This window comes from Arabidopsis thaliana, chromosome 2 (assembly GCF_000001735.4).
Source record: "Arabidopsis thaliana chromosome 2, partial sequence".
Lineage (NCBI taxonomy): Eukaryota > Viridiplantae > Streptophyta > Magnoliopsida > Brassicales > Brassicaceae > Arabidopsis > Arabidopsis thaliana.
The window spans coordinates 2,019,795-2,041,975 of record NC_003071.7 but is presented as its reverse complement, the minus strand read 5'-3'; the positions used below and the strand labels follow the sequence as shown (position 1 = coordinate 2,041,975).

Genomic DNA, 22,181 nt, shown 5'->3' with positions numbered 1-22,181 from the left:
TGAAAATTTCTTCTTAAACATAGACAAAAATGCAGTAGCGTATTGTTATTTGTGAAAAAAACATGTTTTTTTGTCAACCAATAATAATTAAGTTCAAAAGAGTTATCTTTGAGAAATATTGTTTACATAGGTAATATGATGCGGTTCGGTACGAATTTTTTGTACTAAAGAATCTGATTTAACATTTGCACTACGAAAAATTAAAGATAAAGAAAAACTTGTAATTTTTTTCTTATCGCTCTAAAAGAACATGTCATTTAATAAAAAAAAATCATATTATACTTAAAGAAAAGCGTAGAAAAATAAAGTGTTTTAACATTAAAATCATGTTTTAAAAACAAATTACATGTGATCTTAATAAATAACATGTAATACAAAAAAGTAACATTTTAAAGAGAGAGATATTCTGCTATTACGTGTAATTCAAAGAAATAACATGTTACGGAAGAAAGTGACAAAGAATTATAGAAAAAGACATGACAACGAAAAATTTAAGAAAGATTGAATTCCGACCAAAGAAATAAAGAGATTATCTACAAAATGAGGGAGAGAAAACCCATCAATATGAAGAACACTTGGCAGCCTAGATTTATCAAGAGAGAGATTGGCAGCATACCTATAATTTATCTAAGAGTGGTAAAAACGAGAGAGAAATCAAACAAAGAAGAAAGAGAAAGACAAAGGTTAAAAAGAAGAAAAAGGGCTGACGTGGCAGGAGACAAAAAAAGGCGATTAGTTTTTTTTGCGTACCAAGCAAGAATGCTGCAGCCGACAGCCTCTCCAGTCACTTCCGGTGAGGTTTCGGTGTCGGCCATTGATTTGGCTAACAGTTTACCGATTCTAGAGAGTCAGGAGGAGAAATCTGATGATACGAAGAAGGGTGAGCAAGGGGTTTTGGTGTCGGATACAAGTGAGACAGTTTCAGACCAGCAGATCTCGTTAGGTCTAGATGCTACTCCAACAGTTGTTGAGGTGGTGTCTCCACCAGTTAAGAAATCATGGCTCAACGCTGCAAAAAAACATATCTTCACAAAACAAAAGTTTGTGGTAGATGCAGTTGATGGTAAAGAAAGAGTGGTTGTTCCGAAAGAGGTTTTTTGCAGGTGCAAAACCTCTCTGGGAGGATTTTTTGGTTGGTCGATTCCTTAGTACGAAGGCCCCGCATGTGGGAAAGATTCACATGATTGTGAATAAAATTTGGAGATAATTTAAACTTAATTGATGTGTATGAAGTAAACGCAACAACAGTCAAATTTCGCATAAGGAATGAGGCAATGAGGAGGAGAGTGCTGAATAGAAGAATGTGGAACATTATGGACATTCCGATGGTGCTCTCGAAGTGGACGCCTTTTCAAGAAGATTCTCAACCAGCTATGAAATCCATTCAGCTTTTGGTTACTCTCACAGATGTTCCCCCGTCAATGTTCACTGATAAAGGTTTGGAGTTCTTGGCTAGTGCAGTGGGTAAGCCAATACGGTTACATCCAAAAACGGAAGCTTGTGTGAGTTTTGATGAAGCACAAATCTTAATAGAAGCAGACCTAACAAAAGATCTACCTAGAGAGTACGTATTCACGGGTGAGGAAGAAGGAGAGCTCGATGCTGTTATTACATATTCATATCCTTGGCTGCCTCCGAGATTTAATGGATGTGGTAAATGGGGTCATCTTAAAGAAACATGTTTATCTATTGAGAAAACCAGCACGGGGAATAGTGATTTTGTAACCATTCCCGCAGTTGCTTCAGAACCAGTTCAGCCATCCTCTCCAATTACGGGAAAAGCTAAGGAAGTTGTTCATGTAACTTTGGATGAGGTGCCTAAGATTCAATCTAACGCTCCGGGGGAAGTAGAGGTAGAGAGAGGAGAGGATGAAGGATGGATCACTCCTAAGACTACGCTTAGCCCCGGGAAAAGTCATGTAGGATTGAAGTTTGGAGAAGTTTCTATTTTATCAAACTCATACTTTGTACTTCGTGGCGCAGAGGATATAGGGGAGGAAATATCTAAAGAGATGGAACCTCACGAGCCTGAGGAGAAGTCTAAACAGGCGGATACTCAAACACAAGAGGTGGAAAATAAGGAAAAAAAAACTCAGTGGTAAGGTCACGGGTTTTAGAGCTGCCACCTCGGGCATCTTTACCCCGTGGATCAAAGTCTGCACATAAAGTGCTCTCCAATCCTTCTACTCCTTCAACTAGGCACACTCCTAGTGGTCAGAGTTTAGGGCTCCCTCCAAAGCATCGCTAAATGACGGGTTTCTTCTTGAATGTCAGTGGTTTAAACGAATCTGCAAAGCATCCAATCATAAAGAAATGGGTTCAAGAACAAAATTTTCAATTTGGTTGTTTACTTGAAACACGGGTCCAGGAGAATAAGATGCAGGAGCTGAGTGAAAAGTTGTTTCCAGGATGGTCGGTTTTAACAAATTATGAATTTAATAGGAGAGGCAGGATTTGGGTTCTTTGGAAAAGTAACGTGAGGCTTACCCCTTTCTACAAAAGTGGTCAACTCATAACTTGTTCGGTTAAGTTAGAAGATCAACTAGAGGAATTCTTCTGCTCCTTTGTTTATGCTTCAAATTTTGTGGAAGAACGGAAAAACTTATGGGCAGAACTACAAGACCACAAGGACTCTCCAATAATTAGTAGTAAGCCATGGTTAATTTTTGGAGATTTCAACGTGACCCTCGATATGAAAGAACACTCGAACTGTGATAGTAATCCGGTGGTGACGAGTGGAATGAGAGATTTTCAACAAATGATTCGCTCATGTGATCTTTCAGACATGGCTTCCCATGGTCCGTTATACACTTGGTGTAATAAAAAAGAACAAGATCTCATACTAAAGAAGTTGGATAGAGTGATGGTGAACGATATTTGGGCTCAGTCGTTTTCGCAGGCGTACAATGTATTCGAAGCAGGGGGGTGTTCGGATCATCTACGCTGTAGGATAATGCTTAATGATGCAGCCGAACGAAGTGTAAAAGGCCCAAAACCTTTTAAGTTTGTCAACGCGATCATAGAAATGGAGGATTTTAAGCCGATGGTGAAAGAACATTGGAACAAAACAGAACCACTCTTCATGTCCACTTCAACTCTGTTTCGTTTTTCAAAAAAGCTAAAGATCTTAAAGCCAGGGATTTGGAAATTGGCTAAAGAAAGATTGGGAAATCTGGTAACAAAGTCAAAGGAGGCTTATGACATTCTCTGTAAAAAGCAGGAACAACACGCAAACAATCCTTCCCCACAAAGTATGGAAGAAGAAACAGAGGTCTATAACAGATGGGTAAAGGTTGCAGGTCTAGAAGAAAAGTTCCTGAAACAGAAGGCTAAGCTTCACTGGTTGTAGGTTGGGGACCAGAATAATAAAGCTTACCATAGAGCGATCATGACGAGAGCGGCTCAAAACACAATCCGTGAGATTAAAAGGCCAGATGGTAGTATCACGTCTGAAAAGGAGGAAATTAAAGTAGAAGCTGAGAGATTTTTTCGAGAATTTCTCCAACTCATACCAAATGATTATGCGAGCTAGAAACTTTGATGACATTTCGTTGTTCAGAGGAGGATAAAGGTATGCTTACTACTGAGGTTACAAAGGAGGAAATCAAGAGGGTTGTTTTCTCAATGCCAAAAGATAAATCACTCGGGCCAGATGGCTACAGAACTGAATTCTACAAGGCAACTTGGGATATCATTGGTGAGGAGTTTGTCTTAGCAATAAAATCTTTTTTTGAAAAGGGTTTCTTACCGAAAGGAGTAAACTCAACAATTCTGGCTCTTATTCCCAAGAAGCTGGAGGAAATAGAAATGAAAGATTACCGACCAATCTCTTGCTGCAATGTGATCTATAAAGTCATATCGAAAATCATAGCCAATAGGCTCAAACGGTTGCTACCAAACTTCATTGCGGGCAATCAATCTGCTTTCGTTCAAGATAGGCTTTTGCTAGAGAACTTGCTCCTCACGACAGAGCTAGTGAAGGACTACCACAAAGATTCGATATCGGGTCGTTGTGCAATAAAAATCGACATTTAAGGCTTTCGATTCAGTTCAATGGTCTTTTCTCAAGAACGTTCTCTCTGTCATGGATTTTCCCCCATAATTTATTCATTGGATCATGCTCTGTGTTACTACGGCCTCTTTTTCGGTCCAGGTTAATGGTGAACTAGCAGACTACTTCAAAAGCTCCCGAGGATTGCGTCAAGGATGCTCTCTCTCTCCTTACCTCTTTGTTATAAGTATGGATGTTCTCTCTCGCATGCTTCAAAGGCGGCTGATGCAAGAAAATTCGGCTACCATCCTAAATGTAAAAACATTGGGCTCACCCACCTTAGCTTTGCGGACGATCTCATGGTGTTATCAGATGGTAAGACTCGATCTATTGAAGGAATAGTGTAAGTGTTTGACGAGTTTGCTAAAAAATCTGGATTGCGTATAAGTATGGAGAAGTCAACTATATACATGGCGGGTAACCTTGGTTCACATCAGCGAGAAATTCAGGAAAAGTTTCACTTTGAGGTTGGTCAACTCCCAGTAAGATACTTGGGTCTACCATTGCTTACTAAGCGGCTCACTGCTACAGATTATGCTCCTCTGTTAGAACAACTTAAGAGGAAAATTGGGTCCTGGACTCATAGGTACCTCTCTAACGCTGGGAGACTCAATCTCATATCTTCGGTCCTCTGGAGTATCTGCAACTTTTGGCTCTTCGCTTTCAGGTTACCACGGGAATGCATACGAGACATTGACAAACTCTGCTCTTCTTTTCTCTGGTCTGGTCAAGATTTAAACCCGCGTAAAGCTAAAGTATCCTGGGATGATGTTTGTAAACCCAAGAAAGAAGGGGGTTTAGGGTTAAGGTCTTTGAAGGAGGCAAATGACGTTTGTTGTCTTAAAGTGGTCTGGAAAATTGTCTCTCATGGTAATTCGCTCTGGGTCAAATGGATAGAAAAGTTTCTATTAAAGAACGAAACATTTTGGTTTGTAAAGGAGAACACAACATTGGGCTCATGGATGTGGAGAAAGCTTATTAAATTCAGGGAGAAGGCAAAAAACTTTTGTAAGGTCGAAGTGAACAAAGGTAACTGCACTTCATTCTGGTATGATGATTGGTCAAACATGGGTCAAATGGTTGAGAAAGTTGGGGATCGAGGAATGATTGATATGGGAATTCAGCGGCAAATGACGGTGGTGGAAGCATGGGATAAACGCCGACGTCGCAGGCATAGAGCTGAAATTCTAAATCAAATGGAAGAAGCACTAGAAAACCAAAAACAAGGAGAAGCGACATAGATGACAAGGTTCTATGGCAGGGAAAAAACGATGTCTACAAAGCGAGTTTCTCCACAAAAGAAACTTGGCACCATATTCGTTCAAAGGCTTCTGAGGTAAACTGGTATCGCAAAATCTGGTTTCATCATAATACCCCGAAACAATATTTTTGCGTCTGGCTCGCAGCTCGTAATCGTCTCTCTACGGGAGATAAAATGCACCAATGGAACAATGGCGTCTCGGTAACATGCATTTTCTGCAACAATGATCTAGAAACCCGGGATCATCTCTTCTTTGCCTGCAGCTTTGTCTCACGCATTTGGAAAGACCTAGCGGCAAATATATTCAAGACAAGATACACTTCGAACTGGCACACGCTACTTAACACGATTTCTGCACCTTGGAGTGACAGAACAGAGAGCTTTGTAGTGCGATATGTCTTCCAAACCGTGGTCTACACTATTTGGCGTGAACGGAATAGAAGAAAACATGGAGAGAAGCCAACCTCAGCACCTTTGTTAATCAAATGGGTCGACAGTCAAGTCCGGAATAGGCTATCAACAATTCGAAGCAGTGGTGATAGTCGCTATAACAAGGGGCTACAACTCTCGTTTCAGTCTCAATGTTCAATATAAACCTCATTTGATGTTTAGGTTTTCTTCTTAGCTTTCTTTTTTAGCCTCTTTTCAGCTAACGTTGCACTTTGTTGTACCAAAGACACCTTTTCTTTTTGAATATAATTTAACATTACATTCAAAAAAAAAACAAAAAAAAACAAAGGTTTTATTAGATCATTTCATCTACCCTCTTAACAAATTAAATCACTATAACTCATGCTAAGTTACTTAATTCTTTTCATTTCTTTGGATAATTTCTACATATTCTCAATAAAAAACAGAAACCAAGTAATGAAATTTTATAGTTTTTCTTTTGTATACGAAATTCAACAAAAACTAAGGAAGTACCTTTTTGCTATTGTCTTTGAAAATTTGTGAAAAAAATACAACAAGAATATACGTAACAAACATAAATGAAAACTAACAAAATAGAAAATAACATGGGATAAGAGGGGTTAAATTCTGATTACAAATTATATAAGTCTGGAAATTACAAATTTATTTTAATGGTTCATATGGTTTCAAAAATTAAGAGTTTATAGCTTTAAATACGAAAGAAGATGAACAATTGATAGTTGAATACACAAGTCGGATGGTGATGCGAAGGTAGAGGTTTGATTTTTAAGTTCTAAAGGCATTTTTGTTGGGGGTATATAATTAAGAGAATTTTAGTTTATAATTTGTTGGGGGTATATAATTTTATCATGACACATCAACATTTAAATGGTTAAGTTTTTTCTTAAATAGTCAAATTCAAATATCTAAATAATTAAATTATATATTAAACTATCAATATTAATTAGTTTAGGACCCAATGATTTAAAAAAGTTTGAATCCAAACATACTTTATCACATGAACATAGATTATTGGGAAAAATGTCAAAAAAAGCTTCAACTTTTAAATTTGGGATGAAAAAAGCATGAACTTTGAAAATGTCATTTTAATCATGAAGTTTTCGTTGACTTCTCAATAAAATAGCAAAGTTTCGTTGACTGGACCGTTTAAGATATGCCGTTAAATTTCCGTTAACAGAACGATCACAGAGTTAACTTTCTGTTAGAAACCCAAAACGACGTCGTTTTAAAATTAAAAATAAAACAGAAAAATGGCTATAGCGTAGACTCGAACCGCTACGCAGAGGAACTCAAGCCAAACTTCCATTTTGATATAATGAAAAACAAAAGTAAATATATACTTAAAATATCATCTTCTTCATAGTTCTTCTTCTCATTCGTCTCCTCCATTCATTCCTCTAGAGTCGGAGTTCTCTCTCCGTAATCTAGATCCGTCGTGGTTTGAGCATTAACCAGCTCCTGGGTGTTCACCTTCTCAGAATTTTTAATAATTCATTAATTTGGGTTTGAAAAATAATTGAATTGAGAATAAAATTCATATTGATTTGGTGAGTCTAGAGTAGGAGATCCAGCGGAATCTCGATCCATAAGATAGTAATTTCAAGCTCATGTTCAATTTTTGATGAAGAAAACACAGATTTGAATAGCAAACCTAACAATCAACATTGAAACTGAAATGTGATTGGGTTTTACGAACGTGAGAAAACAATGGAGTTTTCGTAGTTTCAATTTAGTTTGATAGATATTTGATATAAACTTTGTTTGCTGAACCTAGACAATAATTTTACTGTGGCAAATTGGTTTAAAAGCTTGTAAGGAGTTTCACATGTCACATGAACGAGCATAGGCTATTGCCATTTTTTGTTTTATTTTTAATTTTAAAACGACGTCGTTTTAGGTTTCTAACGGAAAGTTAACTCTGTGATTATTCCGTTAACGGAAATTTAACGGCATGTCTTAAACGGCCCAGTCAACGAAACTTACCTATTTTATTGAGAAATCAACAAACACTTCATGATTAAAATGACATTTTAAAAGTTCATGCTTTTTTCATCCCAAATTTGAAAGTTGAGGCTTTTTTTGACATTTTCCCTTTGTTACAACACAAACTTAAAAATAAAACATAAGCAATAGAGTACAAACCAATCTCTTATCTTTGTAATGACTTTTTCAACCCTAGTAATTACTATATCTTAATTGTTCCCTTTATACAGCCTGAGGAATCATTGATATATATGCATCATTTTACGACTTTTAGTGACCCGGCTCAGTACTCTGTGGCTGAGTTTGAACAGCCTGACCAGCATAAGCACAACACCTGAAGCAGCCACCGTAGTAGCCTCTGTAGCAGCAACCATAGCGACAATATCCTCCTCCTCGGTTTCCATATCCTCCACCGCGGTTTCCATATCCTCCATCACGGTTTCTATATCCACCACCACGGTTTCCATATCCTCCACCAGGGTTTCCTCCATACCCTCCTCCCGGGAACCCTCCATACCCTCCTCCTGGAAACCCGCCAAACTGCTCCGTTTGCTTTACTTCGTCTCTTTCTGTTACTCAAAATGAATATATATTAGTAATTGTGCTTAATGATATATTCAGATATTGTCACTACTTTATAAAGTATTTGTAATAAACATGAGCGATTCGTGATTAGTATGAGTTTTTTTGTAATTAAAGCAGGCCAAATTATTAAGGGTTGTGAATAAGGAGGATTAGGTCTTTGTACAATAAACCATACTTTGAAAGTGATCTATAGAATAACATGGTCGTTATGTTACAAATATACAACGATCTCGAGTAATTTATAACTTTATGGGAACAAAAATAAAACTAGTCTGAATTTTATTATGTACCATTGTTTTTCTGCTCTGCCGATTTCTCAGCGAGGTCTCTGGCTACCACCTCAGAAGCTATAAGAAGAACAACAATGAGACTTAAAAAAAGCAATGCTTTTGAAGCCATCGTAGGCGACGATCTCTTAAAATACTATTTTTGTTATATATAATGTATTCAAAATTTATATGGAAGAAAGAACTGGTGAGTATAGTGTCCCATGCAAAACCTCTATTTATAGATCACAAGGTAGAGAGTACGTGCAAGTAAATGCTACTTTGCAAAACGAGTGGATAAGTGCAAATAGGTCATCACGAGGGCCCTTGTACGGTTGGTTGTTGGATTGGTTGTAAATTGTTGCACCCTGATAATTAAAGTTCTTGCTGTTTTTTAATGACCTTTTCCTATTAATTTAGGACTACTTCTTTTAATACTTTTAAGTTTATTTTGGGGGTGAAATGTTAAAGATGACTCGATTTGCAAAATAACCATGTCCAAACAAAATCTAGCAAAAGTAACTTTAACCACAAAAATATATAAAACAGAAAGAGCGAATTAAAAATGGTTGTAGGAATTACAATTCTTATGGTGACTGTAAAACAATATAGTTCAATTATAGATATAATTACTCCAACTTAACATGCTACGATAGCAAGTTTATAAGGAGCTAGCCATACTCTACATGGTTCTTGTGGAAGATCGACTAGTGGATAATCTATCCGTCCTGCAAAGTCTTGACTACATATACAAACTTGGTTGAGGTGAAGTTTATAAATATCAGCTTGAACATTCATAATGGAGATAGAATACTGGTGACATAAACTAAATACCTAAATGTAAAAGTAAATACATGCCATACTAGTTCTGCCATTCTTTACTTATTATATTTCTGACATTTTGTTTATGCTTTGTATATTTCAGTTTAATTATACGTCTTTTTCCATGGGTTTTAATGTTTTGTATAGAGTTTTGCAGGAGACACGCCTCTTCTTGTAAACTGAGAACAATCTTTCTGGTAATCGAACTCGAATACTAAGAGTTAAGAATAAGATAGTACAGTTTTGCTTCTCTTGAATTTATTGGACTTATCTCTGCTGTTGTATATTTTTACATGAGAAAAAGATATTTATTCATCAGAAAATAAAATACAAAAGGAATATTAAAAAGTTTACATATCCAAAATGAGAATATTTGGGATAAGCTATATTTACTTATACTAATTGTCATTTATAAGAATAATAAATGTAGAATATATTTTAATTTTTAACTAAGGAATAAATTTGTGAACAATAACAAGACTAATGAGTAAAACAATAGAGATATGGTACTGGTTAGAATTGACAAATTCAAAATAAAGAATTTTCACCATAATTATTGTCTTTTTATTCTAGGAATTGGCAGAGTGGGCTGGGCCTTCGATGTTTTAGCCATTTAGGCTAAACTGGACGAAAATACCTTTCAACAACAACTGCTCAGAGACTGTTCACTTTCAGTTGCTTTGTTTCTTTTGGTTACGGTTTTGTTTTTAAAACTTAAAATTAAATAGCAAAAATTTTAAGTGGCGGAAACTTAATAGAATTCCGATTGAGGCTCTGTTCGAGTTCGAGTTGTTGTTTAAGTGGCGAAAATTTTGATCGAGTTCGTGTTAAAGGGTCTAACAATTAAAGGATTTTTTGATTTCTCGATTTACTGTTTTTAGAAGAACTCAAAAGACGGAGATGAAGAAGAAAAGTCGGCGAGGAATTTCGGAAGATACTGTGTCATCGGCGGCGACGACAAGTATGGCTCTAACTTTTATTTCAAAATTCGTTAGGGTATCTGGTAATATGAAATCTAGGGTAATTTTAGACATTTCAAATCAGAAATCTTCAATTCATCAATGGGTTTAAAGTGTTTTCCGCCATACAATTGAGATTTAAAAGATCAGTTGATAGTTGAAACTGACATGACTGCATGGAAGAAATTAGCTTTGGCACTCATAATTATTGTGGATGGGGTGCTAACTTGTGATTCGTCTCCTCCCATGAGACCAAAATTTATGACAGTTGAGCTGATGAAGAACCTGGATTTCTTCTGCAAATATCCCTAGGAAGGACGTCATTCCTCCTTACATTGGATCTTATCGCAAGTTTCAAAGAAGAGTCTGATGTTGAAAAACTCTTGATTGGTTGCAAGCAACACTCTTACGCATTCCATCGCTTCCCACTAGCACTCCAACTCTTTGCCTTCCAAATTATCTCGTCCATTGCTATTTCGTACCTTCTGAAGAAGATAACAACGTCTTTACGCAGAGGTCTATCAATAATCTTGTCAAACTGCGTCCGATCAAGACATCCAGCATATTGATGCGCAAGTCTGTTGAAAAGGTTTGTACAGTAGTTGTTGTATAAATATGATACTTTAATGCTACAAGTAACCAAATAAATTTTTATTAACTCTTGCTCATGTACCACCATCGTTTAGAATATTACAAATTTAGTCTTCAATATAATTAAACATAAATGCAAACTTTATTTTTAGTCTCAGCTCTTAACCAATCTTCCAGTCTGATTAAATGGCATTCAACTACTCCTCCCTACACTTAGCGACTGTTTTTATTCGTTGGGAGGCACTGAAACCTAAACACCGAGTCAGTGCAAGCTTGTGAGACACAAAAGGGTCAAATTTCTGAGCCTCAAGTAACCTGACACAATAAGTTTCCAATATCTTTTGGCACATCAAATGTGAGATAATTTATGGTACTTTCGTATATTTAGTTAACTTTGGAAGTATAGGTACGTGTGTGCAAAACCTCGATAGAGTCTCTAGGTGTTTTTCTTCGACCTAGAAAGTATGATAATGGAAAACTCTTACACAAAAACTTAAGATAATAGTGTAAACAACAAACAAGATTTTATTATGCAAACATCTCAGATCACAACTTAAACACAGACATTACATGAAACTTTATTCCCATTACTTATAAGGCACTTCATTACAAACGCACCATAATTAATTAACCTATAGTCATATACACGTAAGTGTATATCTAGGTACAATCATGCATGGTGGTCAACTTATTATATTGTTTAATTTAGTGACCAGGCTGAGTCTGAACAGCTTCTCCAGCATACGAACAACACCTTGAACAGCCATGGTAACCTCTGTAGCAACAGCCATAGCGACAGTAACCATGTCTTCCTCCGTGTCCTCCTCCATTGTATCCTCCTCCTCCGTTGTAACCTCCTCCGTTGTGACCTCCTCCTCCGTTGTAACCTCCTCCTCCGTTGTAGCCTCCATTGCCGCCGTGACCGCCATTATATTGATCAGGTTGCACGGTTTCCCCACTCTCTGACTTCACTGTACCTATCCAAAACAACACATAATTTCATAAGATATTACTCTCCCAAATTTCAAAACTATTTCTTCTCTTAAACCAACTATGAAAAATACGAATGTAAATTAATTTTGACTTTTAAAAATAATATTGACAACATTGAAAATACTCTATATAAAACATGCTATAAAAATAGTTGAGATGGTCTCTTACATATAATAAGGTTTCAACATTAATATTTACGTACCGGATGCAGCGGCAACTTCTGTGACGACGAGAAGAACTGCAAATAGACCAAACAGAACTAAAGCCTTGGAAGCCATTCTTATCAACTGCTTAAACTTCTCTTTTTATGCAAAACACAACTGAATCAAGTGATGGATAAAATGTTACTCAAAACATTCACTATTTATAGAGAATGAAGAGAGAGTTAAATAAAGTAATCAGTAGTCCACTAGAGTGAATGTATTTTTTTAGTCACAGTAAATACAAAGAGGTAAGGAGATAAGTACCAAAGTATATGTACACGTCGATTAACTCGGTTCCCTTATGGTTGGTGGTTGGATTCACGGTAAATATATTTGACACTACATAAATGGTAACTCCACTAGTCTTTTTATATAAACTCTATTAACCTTTTAAACTCAACACTTGTTGGATTCACGTTAAATAAATTTGCAACTCCATCAATGATAAACTCCACTAGTCTTTTATAAAAACTCTATTAACTTCTTAAACTCAATGCATTCACACACATATAGACATCTAGATTCGTTGGCTAAAAAACAAAAACAAAAATATATTAGAATTCCATTATTGGACTGGAACACTGCAATTAAAATAGGCGATAAATAAAATAATTTTCTAGTTTTAATACTGTGTCAACAGAATTTGTATTTGATAACTGTATCAAAAACTATTATATACAGATAAAATATCAAATTTAGCGAAATTGGATAAAAATACAAAATTATCAAATTTATAAATTATTTCATACAAAAATATATACTAATATAAATTTGTTTCGTACTCACTTTCGAACACATCAATAAACACATTTTGACACTTTCGATCTCTCCAATTAAAATCTGAACTCATGTTGTTTCAAAGAAGATTTTAACCCCGAACTCATGTGCGTTTTAAGAAAAATATAACGAGCCCACTGATAAAGAATGATTAATCACTTCCAAGAGGTTCCACAACATTTTATGAAATGAATATGATAACATTTTAATAACTATCGTGGCCTGAACGCAGGCAATGTCATTAACGTGATTTTGATTGTTTTCGTATTCGTGAAAGTGATTGTGGAAAATGACGTAACTATAAGTTTTAAAGATCTCTTTCATACACACATTCATGTTTACGTCCATGTCCATGCAACTGATTGCTATCAAACTATGTTTCGTCCTTTTTTCCGTATTATTACCAAACTATTTTTAATTAATCAAGCGGTCGAGACTCGTTGTCTAGTGTTTATGTTGAATAATGTTTTGGATAACGGGATTTATTTGTTGATTTCTCGGGATTTTGTGTTGATCTCTGATTTTCTTATGGATTACAAGATTCTTCTTTGGATCAAATTCATTTACCTTTTATTTTTTTGTTTTGAAATAATGTTAAATTATATTCAAAAGAAAACCATAATATTTTTAGCACTTGTGCAACGTTTAGCAAATATGAAAGCTGAGTCGAGAGTGATCAGTTTCTGGTCTTGAACCAGTCGTGCATGCCCTTGTTGTATCTTCGATCTCCCGTACGTTAAATGGTGGTGAGTTGGTTGCGGACTTGCTTATCTATCCAAGTTATCAAGTGTGACGGGGCGTTTGGTGTTTCTCCGTGACGACGCCAAAAGAAAAAAACAAACACACACGAAAGTCTCCGATTAGTAAAGAGTCTTGTTTTGCCAGTCCTCAACTTTTTATTTTGTTATTATAAGGGCATCTTTAATGGTTATCTTCAAATATTTCTTCAAAATTAAAGTTTCTTCAAAATTAAAGAAAAAAAAAGAAGAAAGACTTTTTCAATGGTTTCCTTCATTTTCTACTTCAAAAAGAATATTCTTAAATATATTCTATCTCTATTTTATTATTAATTATGAATATTACCTTTTACTATATAAACTTATGAACTTTAACCTATTTATTTTATAATAAGGAAATAATTCAATAATTTATATAAAATACATTATTATAAAGAAAATCACATTACATATAATTAATTAAAACATATATTTATGGTATAATTGTAGACATATATGTTAGTAGTATATGTTATGTTATTATAAGTTTTTAATCTATGTTATGTCTTTAATATTTAATGTCAGCATTAATTATGTATTTTAAGTTTTATGTTGGGTATGTTATTTGTTTTTTCATTTAATATTTTTGCATTTTAGTTTGATTGGACTAAAATAAAATAAATAATTTTTTTAGTATAAAATAAATACTTATTATAATTTGAAAGATTATTTTGTAAATAATAAAGTTCATATTCAAAGTGAATTGTATATCTTCAAATATAAAGATACACTATTCAATTTTTCATTTTGAAGATAAAAATAAAACATTAGAAAGGGTCTAAGAAAACCAAGAAATTATATTTTCCTTTTTGAAAAGTCTTTTTCATATCAATAGTACAGATAAATATCTCATTATTATTGGCCGGTGGGGTATGCGGCGTGCCGGTGCCAAGTGGACGACTAACGATTAACATGAATACCGGTGATGTTACTGACACTATGAGTTTTAATAGCTTTGGGCACATCAAATCTTCTAAGATATTTTTTCTGGCACTTTCATATATTTAGTGAAGTTTGAAATGTTGGTGACAAATCCTCAATAGAGTCTCTAGGTGTCTGGTCTTTTCATTTATGAAATGTAATTCCTCAGCCAGAGACATATTTACATCTATTTTTCTCGCCCACCCTGAGCGTATGTATAATGATATAACACTGTTACAAAAAAACGAAAGAGATTAACATAAACTACAAACGATTTTATTATGCAAACAGCAAGTATTACAACTCAAACCACATAAAACATTACATAATCAAACTTTATTCCCATAGTTCTCTTCTTAATCTATAGTGCCTCAAAAACTTGAGGCAGTTCATTACAAACGCACCATGGTTTACTTAAAATCATACATACATAATGCAATACATGCATGGTGGTGATTGGTTAATATATTGTTTTAGTGACCGGGCTGAGTCTGAACAGCTTCTCCGGCATACGAGCAGCATCTTGAGCAGCCGTTGTAACCTCTGTAGCAGCAGCCGTGGCGGCAGTAACTTCCCCCACTTCCCCCTCCTCCTTGTCGCCCACCGCCTCCTTGGTATCGTCCTCCTCCTCCTTGGTACCGTCCTCCTCCTCCTTGGTATCTTCCTCCTCCTCCTTGGTAATTACCTCCTCCTCCTTGGTAATTACCTCCTCCTCCTTGGTAATTACCCCCTCCTCCCTGGTAACCTCCTCCGTTATTGTAATTTCCTCCATTGTCACCGTAGCCACGTTGATCAGGTTTCACAGTTTCCTTACTCTCTGAATTCACTGTGGCTGTCCAAAAACAACACATATTTTAAACATAATGTTTAGTTCGTGTAAACGTACATGCCTCTCCACGATACTAAAATCTGTCCGAATCTATTAGAGTGTTTTCAAAAGATTTATAACATCATATACTGAAGATTATCAAAATATTGGCACAAAACATTTGAATATTTTGAGATTAGGTATAATGAAGATTAGACATCCTACTAAAATATATAAAATCATTTTAAGTACCAGAAGATGCCGCGGCTACTTCTGAGACGACGAGAAGAACAGCAAAGAGACCCAACAGAACCAAAGCCTTGGAAGCCATTTTTTTTGTTTCAAATGCTTAAAACTCTCTTATTATGGAGAAACAAGTGATGCATAAAATGTTACCATGCATGGCCTCTATTTAAAGAAAACGAGGAGGAGGGAATGAGAAAAGTCAAATAACTTATCCGTAATCCAATAAAGAGAAAAGGAACTTATCACAATTAAAACAAAGTAGAAAAGTCTAAGTATATATGAGTTTAATTGCGTCGGTCCCCTTATTCTGGTTGGATGTTGGACGCATTGTAAATAATTTGAAACTCCATAAATGGCAAACCCACTAGTCTTTTGGATATTTCGATAAATTTATTAAACAATATTGATATGCAAAAACTTCATTATTGGATTATCATTGTTGTTGTTTTTTTGGACAGAAAAGAAAAGTCGTCCACTCTTGGTACTTGTTATGGATACGACCCTTTTTTTAGTCGACATATTTTAAACCTATGTAAAGTGATACTGATCAATAAATAGATCATCAAAGGGCTACACTTACGGACGGCTTTAAAAAGTGGTGCAAATTTACAGGACCTAAAATACTGAAATATTTTCAGTGGATGCAAAATATATTTCTTATGAAAATTAAATAAATATAATACTATAAATAACAAAAAAAAAATTAGGTTTTAATCCGCATTAAAATTCGAAAAAACTGTTTCATATATTTTAATTAATGAAATTAGTTTAATTCAACATAAAATAATATTGGTGGTTTTGACAAATTAATAAAATGAAGATTTTAACTTTTTCAAAGCGTTGGCTAATGATGTATTTTAATTATTATTATTTTTTGTCAAAAATATTTTAATTTTTTATTAATATCGATTTTAACCCGCTATGTTATGTAACCCGTTCCGCAATAAAACCCGTCTTGTATTATATTAAAACCCGTCAGGTCATATACCGGATCACTATACCGTGTATTATGCAAAATATATTTTTTATAAAAATTAAATAAATGTAATTATACTATAAATAACAACACAAACTTTCGAAAATAGGAATAATACTTTGATTTAAGTTTAAGCAAAACTATTGCATTTTTAAATATTAGTCAAATTTAAAATGATTAGATAAATACAGTAGCACATGTTGAACATGATAAATTTATCTTAAGAATATTAAATAAAATTAAAATTACATATATTAACTAGAAAATACAATATTTAGTTATCATATACATGCTAGAATGGCTTGATTCATACCTAATTTAGACATTCCTTCAACGAAAACTCTCCAAATCAGATTCGTTATTCTCTGAATGGGTTTATCTTCCTCCAGCGATAATCAACACCGTCTGTCAAATTAATAAATTGAGCGTTTGGAAGCCTCAAATACCACAAATATACACATAAAACGGTGTTAACTCATAGGAAATCAAAAGTTCACCGGTTTTTATCTTCGTGCGAGAAATAGAGAGAAAGAAAATCCGAGTTTCTTTTGTAAAGATAACAATATACGCTTTTTTTTTTTTCTTTTATTAAAACTAAACATCCAATCAAATGCATGTGAACACATGTCCACCTTTTCCATTTTCTCAAAAATTTCTTCACAAAACGGGTTCTGTCAATTTTTCATCCAATATAACCTCACAAAATTTTCAATACAATCTTCCATTAAAAATGTTCTTAGTAGTCGTTATCTCCAAAATCCTTACAAAAGTGATAGTCCTATAAAGTACTATATGTTTGGACAACATATCATTTATATATTTTCGTATGAAACATGTTATATGTCGAAATAGTTTTTTTTATCCTTTATTTTTATTATTTATTATTTGTGTTAAATAATTTAACCGACTTTATTAATGACAACAATAATTGTTTTTTTCTTTTTCTAAAAAAATGTGTTCAAATTTTTCTCCTTTAAGCTTGTGATAAGGACAGATTGTCAATGCTAGTAGAAAAATGTGGAGTCTCGGGTTTGTTTATCCCACCCAACACGTAAAGGTTAGAATTTAGAAACGAAATGTGTATTAACATTTAATGCTAATAGTGAGCTGTCTCGTGGTTAGTGATGATTATAGGCACATCTAAGCTCTCCTGAAACATAGACCATGCAAGTGTTAGAGTCTCACTCGTTCAATGAATTATTTAGTTAGTTTCGATACAAAATTCAAAGGCAACAAGTCAATAACGATGGCTGAATGATGCTGACAAATCGTATAAAAAGAAAGATATGAAAAACAGGAACTTAACCGAACCATATGCAAGCCCGTGCTCGGAATAATAAGTGTTTTATTTTATCTATTATTAAAGATTCATAAACAAAGTGTACAGGTTCAGGCCTACAATCCAAAAATGTAATAAAAACAGACACGTATGAGAGATGCGTTAAACATTCCGGTTAATCTTTGTCGTCAACGATTCCGATTCTGGTGAACTCAATCGATGCTGTAAATTTCTTAAACATCGATTTACTTTGTTTTTCACCAGATTCTGCATAGACATAGAGAAGTAAATCAATAACAGATCATTCAACCCTATAAGATAAAAAGGAAAAATTCTGATTAATTCACAAAATTTTGTTTGATCGAAGCACCAAAAACAACTAGAGACGGCTATGGCAATCCAAATTTGCTGGAAACAACTCTTCTTCTCTTTACTTTAGGCGATTTGCAAGATCGAGCTTCCAGAGATACAAGTCGATAGATTGATTTTAAGTGACTAACACCTAAAACGAATCATCAATTAAAATCTATAAAACGAATCATCAATTAAAATCTATAAAAAAAAACTAAAAACAAATATAAAAGCCGACCAAAACTGCTTATAGAAGCTAGATTTGCCAGACAGAAGCTAGCTATCTTGGCTAACGGAGCCACAAGATGATGGACAAAAACTCGATTCACTAGAGACGGCTATTCACGGGAAAAATCCAATCGATAGAATCAAAGTGTTTTTCTCTCTAAAAGGTATGAAAGAGAGAAGAGAGAAAAAACTTCATAATAATTAGTTAACGACGAATTTTCATATTATATTTAATTATATATCAGTTTACAAATTTCTTAAATAAATTTTTTTGGATTTTTTATTTTAGCCTCATATAATATTTTTCCCTTTTTAAGTGATGGTAGTTTGATTTATATAATATAGATGATCTGATTGGTATTAGAATAAAAGAAGAGTAAAAAACGTTTTTAGTTAGATTACTCTGAACCTAACATAATGAGCTGAAAACTTTTGTAATCACATTCTTTTTTCTTTCAGCGTTAATGTTTACCTTACATAAAACTAGAATAAAAGTTTACGCTAGTATAATAGACATTTTCTTCCTTTATTAGTATGCTAATTATCAATTTACCAATCAGATCCGATGTGTTATTATTGGAGTTGTTACGACCAGGCAGTGCCTATGAAGGAAAGAAAGAAACATTGGTCTTATGTTGCATGAAAATTCTCTACGCAGTACGTTTTCCGTTTCCAAAACGTTTAGAAAAAAAAAACTCATAGAAACATGATGGAAACTCACGAAAACGCGTTTCCTAAAATTGTATGTCTAAATATGTGATGGAAACTCACCTTTCCATTTTAGAAACTCAAAAAATATTTTCTTTTTTTCTTTGAAAACTTAATAAAAAAATAGTTTAGAAATATTAAGATTTAATTAATTTTGCGAGACCCAAGTTTTAAGATCTTTCTCTCAACGAACCAGATTTGAGGTGTTTTGTATGCTTTTCGATGGAATTAATGAGAATAATGGTCTTTAATACTTCGTTATTAGCAAACAATTGTGGCGGTTGATTATGATCCTTGACTCCTTATTTGCTAAGGTCTTTAAAGGGAGGTATTATCGAAAATTACATCGAATGGATCCAATTAAATCATACTTACCTTCCTATGGATGGAGGACTATAGTATCTGCTCGACCTCTGGTTCAAAAAAGACTTATTGAACGAGTAGGCTCCAGAGGGTCAATTTCAGTATGGAATGACCCCTGGATACCAGCTCAAACCCCGAGGCCAGCCTTAAACAATGGTTATATTCATAACCAATCTCTTCTTTTCAATAATTTTGATTGATGATCGGATAAACACTTGGGATATTGACTTAATTCAGAATATTCTTGATCTCAAGGATCTTCCTTTGGTATTTATACTACCCATAGGAAAAAACAACAAACCTTATATAATGGGTTGACACTTTACCGAATTTGGAAAATACACGGTTAAGTCAGGCTATTATGTGGAGCAAATGTCTCTAGGTGAAAACCAAGTTCGATAATTTGGCCCGAACATACAACCCCTCCAAGCACACTCTTGGAAAGTTCAATGCCCGCCAAAATAGAGACATTTCATTTGGCAAGTTATTACTCGTTGTGTGCATGTAAATTCTTCTTTAAGGAAAAAAAAATATTCATTGTGACATTACATGTGTTAGGTGTGGGGCCCTAGAGGAAACGATAAATCACACTATTTTTGAGTGTCCACCAACACTTCAGACTTGTGCATTATTACCAACACCAATGGTCCTGGGAGTCTTCCCATCTTCATCAATCTATGGTAATATAGATCATTTATTTAGGAGAATACCTTCGGATTTAAATAGCTCTAGTTTTCCTTGGATCATGTGGTACATATGGAAAGCACGGAATGAAAAACTTCACGAGAATATTTATCGTGATCCAAGGGAGATTCTTAAGTTAGCAGAGAATAAAGCAAATGCTTGGTCATTAGCCCAATTGGAGGTTGTTATATGTCCTGGTGATAGATGTGCGGGTTAACATAAACCCTTTAGGACATCATTGTTTCATTGATGGCTCTTGGAAAGATACTGATATGTTCTCGGGCATGGGATGGTTTTGTACACTACCATCAGGAGGTCATCCAGCCATGGGTGCGACCAACCTACGAAGAAGTCTCACATGTCTACACACAGAAGTGGAAACACTCGTTAGGGCAATGAGATGCATGATTGGCCAAGATAAGCGAGAAGTAACATTTTTTACAAACTGCTCAGACCTGGTGAAGATAGTGTCTTCTCCAACAAAGTGGCCAGCCTTTACTACGTACCTATAAGCGATTCAAGAAGATAATGATGAGTTTGATTTTTCAATTTATCTTTAATTTCCCGAAGTGCAAATGTTAAAGTGAATCATTTGGCACGAAATGTTCGTACCCAACCGCATCTTATTACATATGTAAATAATATTTCTCAACATTGACTCATTTGAGTTAATATAATAAATATGCTGGAAAAAAAATATGCCTCAATCAAAATAAGCCCAATTGCCGGGAGATTCTACGGGCTTTCACGATAGGCAAAAACGTTTTGCAAATAAAATAGTTCTTTTGGCAAACATATATGCGTGTTTTTGATTTCAAATTTTTACTAGATTCTGACCGGCACGTACGTGCGATATTTTATATTGTTTAAAAATGTATTTAAACAAATTTTTAGTAAAAGATATTGTAATGTATAAATTATTATGTACATAGAAAAGTGTATAGTGTTATTTATGACACAATAACTAATGTTGTGAACCGCAAATTATGCGGGTTGTAAGTATTATCATAAGGTTTTGATAAAAATTTGTATTAAATATATTTGAAAATAAGATGCGTGGAAAGTTATGTAAAAATAATATTGTTTTCAAAAAGTTTTCATTAAGATTTTTTTTTTTTTTTTTTTTGTGTTAGTGTATTATATAATATCATAGATATCATAATAGTAACATTGTATTGTAATTTTTTCTTTTGTTCTTAAAATTACTTGGGTACACATATTTTTTTCTATTTTATTATTTTTAAATTTTGAATAGAAATTTTAGGTATTTAAAGATTTAATCATTTTTGTATCATATATTAGTGTTTTATTTATAAAAATAGTTTGTTTTTGCTACATAACAAATAATTTTAACAGTTTCAGAAGTCTAATAGTTATAAACTTATAATAGAAATGTATATTTGTGAAAATTATATTTTAAATAGTGTAAAATTTGGTAACTCAAAAAACCTCTCTAAATTCAAGCCGAACGTATCTTCTATCGCCTATCTCTAAATATTTCTATTTCTCGCAAACGTATTTAATCATTTTAACGGGTTTATATATTGTTTGATAGTTTCAAGTTTAATGTTCACAAGTTTAATATAAATCTACCTGACCATTAATTCAATTTAGTTTGATCTCGGTCTGGCCGTTTGATTGTTACGAATTTAAAAATACTACTAAACTCAAATATTTTAACCATGTGATATGAGTTTGGGTTATAGATACTATAACTATCTAATATTTTTTTTTAAATCAGACTTATATTATATTTCAATCTAATTTTTTTTCTTCTAATCTACTCTTCAGTTACACACATAAATAACATTTTAAATTTTTATGTGTACATTATAATTTATTTAATACAATATATACCACTAAAACAATAAAATAATCATATATTTAATAAAAAAAATATTACAACACATTTTTTAAA

General features: G+C 33.9%; 3 protein-coding genes, 1 non-coding gene and 1 pseudogene across 11 annotated transcripts; 1 reads left to right on the top strand and 4 right to left on the bottom strand.

Moving 5' to 3' along the window:
- Nucleotides 1-1,274: 1,274 nt before the first annotated feature.
- Nucleotides 1,275-5,292, top strand: AT2G05550 (annotated as a pseudogene; the record flags this gene model as incomplete). The annotated part of the gene is made up of 1 exon: nt 1,275-5,292.
- A 2,400-nt stretch (nt 5,293-7,692) lies between these two features.
- Nucleotides 7,693-8,822, bottom strand: AT2G05540 (Glycine-rich protein family). Its single transcript, NM_126577.5, has 2 exons — nt 8,603-8,822; nt 7,693-8,296 (listed from the first exon to the last, which is right to left on the bottom strand). The coding sequence occupies exons 1-2, from the start codon at nt 8,709-8,711 to the stop codon at nt 7,998-8,000; spliced, it is 408 nt and encodes a 135-aa protein (NP_178622.1). The 5' UTR covers nt 8,712-8,822; the 3' UTR covers nt 7,693-7,997.
- A 2,609-nt stretch (nt 8,823-11,431) lies between these two features.
- AT2G05530 (Glycine-rich protein family) lies at nt 11,432-12,289 on the bottom strand. 2 transcript variants are annotated; one of them, NM_001335283.1, is made up of 3 exons: nt 12,146-12,264; nt 11,838-11,927; nt 11,432-11,804 (listed from the first exon to the last, which is right to left on the bottom strand). In NM_001335283.1, the coding sequence occupies exons 1-3, from the start codon at nt 12,219-12,221 to the stop codon at nt 11,656-11,658; spliced, it is 315 nt and encodes a 104-aa protein (NP_001325419.1). In that variant the 5' UTR covers nt 12,222-12,264; the 3' UTR covers nt 11,432-11,655. The 2 variants fall into 2 exon arrangements, with proteins under 2 accessions (NP_001325419.1, NP_178621.1); NM_126576.2 differs by having other exon boundaries at nt 11,432-11,927; nt 12,146-12,289.
- A 2,403-nt stretch (nt 12,290-14,692) lies between these two features.
- GRP-3 (glycine-rich protein 3) lies at nt 14,693-15,985 on the bottom strand. Of its 6 annotated transcripts, none has more exons than NM_001036258.2 (3): nt 15,681-15,985; nt 15,348-15,452; nt 14,693-15,326 (listed from the first exon to the last, which is right to left on the bottom strand). In NM_001036258.2, exons 1-3 carry the CDS (start codon nt 15,757-15,759, stop codon nt 15,094-15,096), a joined length of 417 nt encoding a protein of 138 aa, NP_001031335.1. In that variant the 5' UTR covers nt 15,760-15,985; the 3' UTR covers nt 14,693-15,093. The 6 variants fall into 6 exon arrangements, with proteins under 6 accessions (NP_001031335.1, NP_178620.1, NP_001031337.1 ...); NM_001036260.1 differs by having other exon boundaries at nt 14,859-15,263; nt 15,327-15,452; nt 15,681-15,814; NM_001124805.1 differs by having other exon boundaries at nt 14,859-15,242; nt 15,327-15,452; nt 15,681-15,814.
- Nucleotides 15,986-17,980: 1,995 nt separating this feature from the next.
- Nucleotides 17,981-18,681, bottom strand: AT2G05518. The gene is made up of 3 exons (NR_143729.1): nt 18,519-18,681; nt 18,300-18,431; nt 17,981-18,196 (listed from the first exon to the last, which is right to left on the bottom strand). It is a non-coding gene; the product is annotated as an other RNA (non-coding RNA).
- Nucleotides 18,682-22,181: the final 3,500 nt, after the last annotated feature.

Excerpts from the sequence above, each read along its gene's own strand:
- AT2G05530 (NM_126576.2), bottom strand. The coding sequence starts at position 12,221 with ATGGCTTCCAAGGCTTTAGTTCTGTTTGGTCTATTTGCAGTTCTTCTC. Across the intron at positions 11,928-12,145 it reads AGAAGTTGCCGCTGCATCCG|GTACAGTGAAGTCAGAGAGT; the intron begins GTACGTAAATAT and ends TGTTTTGGATAG.
- AT2G05540 (NM_126577.5), bottom strand. The coding sequence starts at position 8,711 with ATGGCTTCAAAAGCATTGCTTTTTTTAAGTCTCATTGTTGTTCTTCTT. Across the intron at positions 8,297-8,602 it reads GGCAGAGCAGAAAAACAATG|AAAGAGACGAAGTAAAGCAA; the intron begins GTACATAATAAA and ends TTTGAGTAACAG.
- GRP-3 (NM_126575.4), bottom strand. The coding sequence starts at position 15,759 with ATGGCTTCCAAGGCTTTGGTTCTGTTGGGTCTCTTTGCTGTTCTTCTC. Across the intron at positions 15,453-15,680 it reads AGTAGCCGCGGCATCTTCTG|CCACAGTGAATTCAGAGAGT; the intron begins GTACTTAAAATG and ends GTTTTTGGACAG.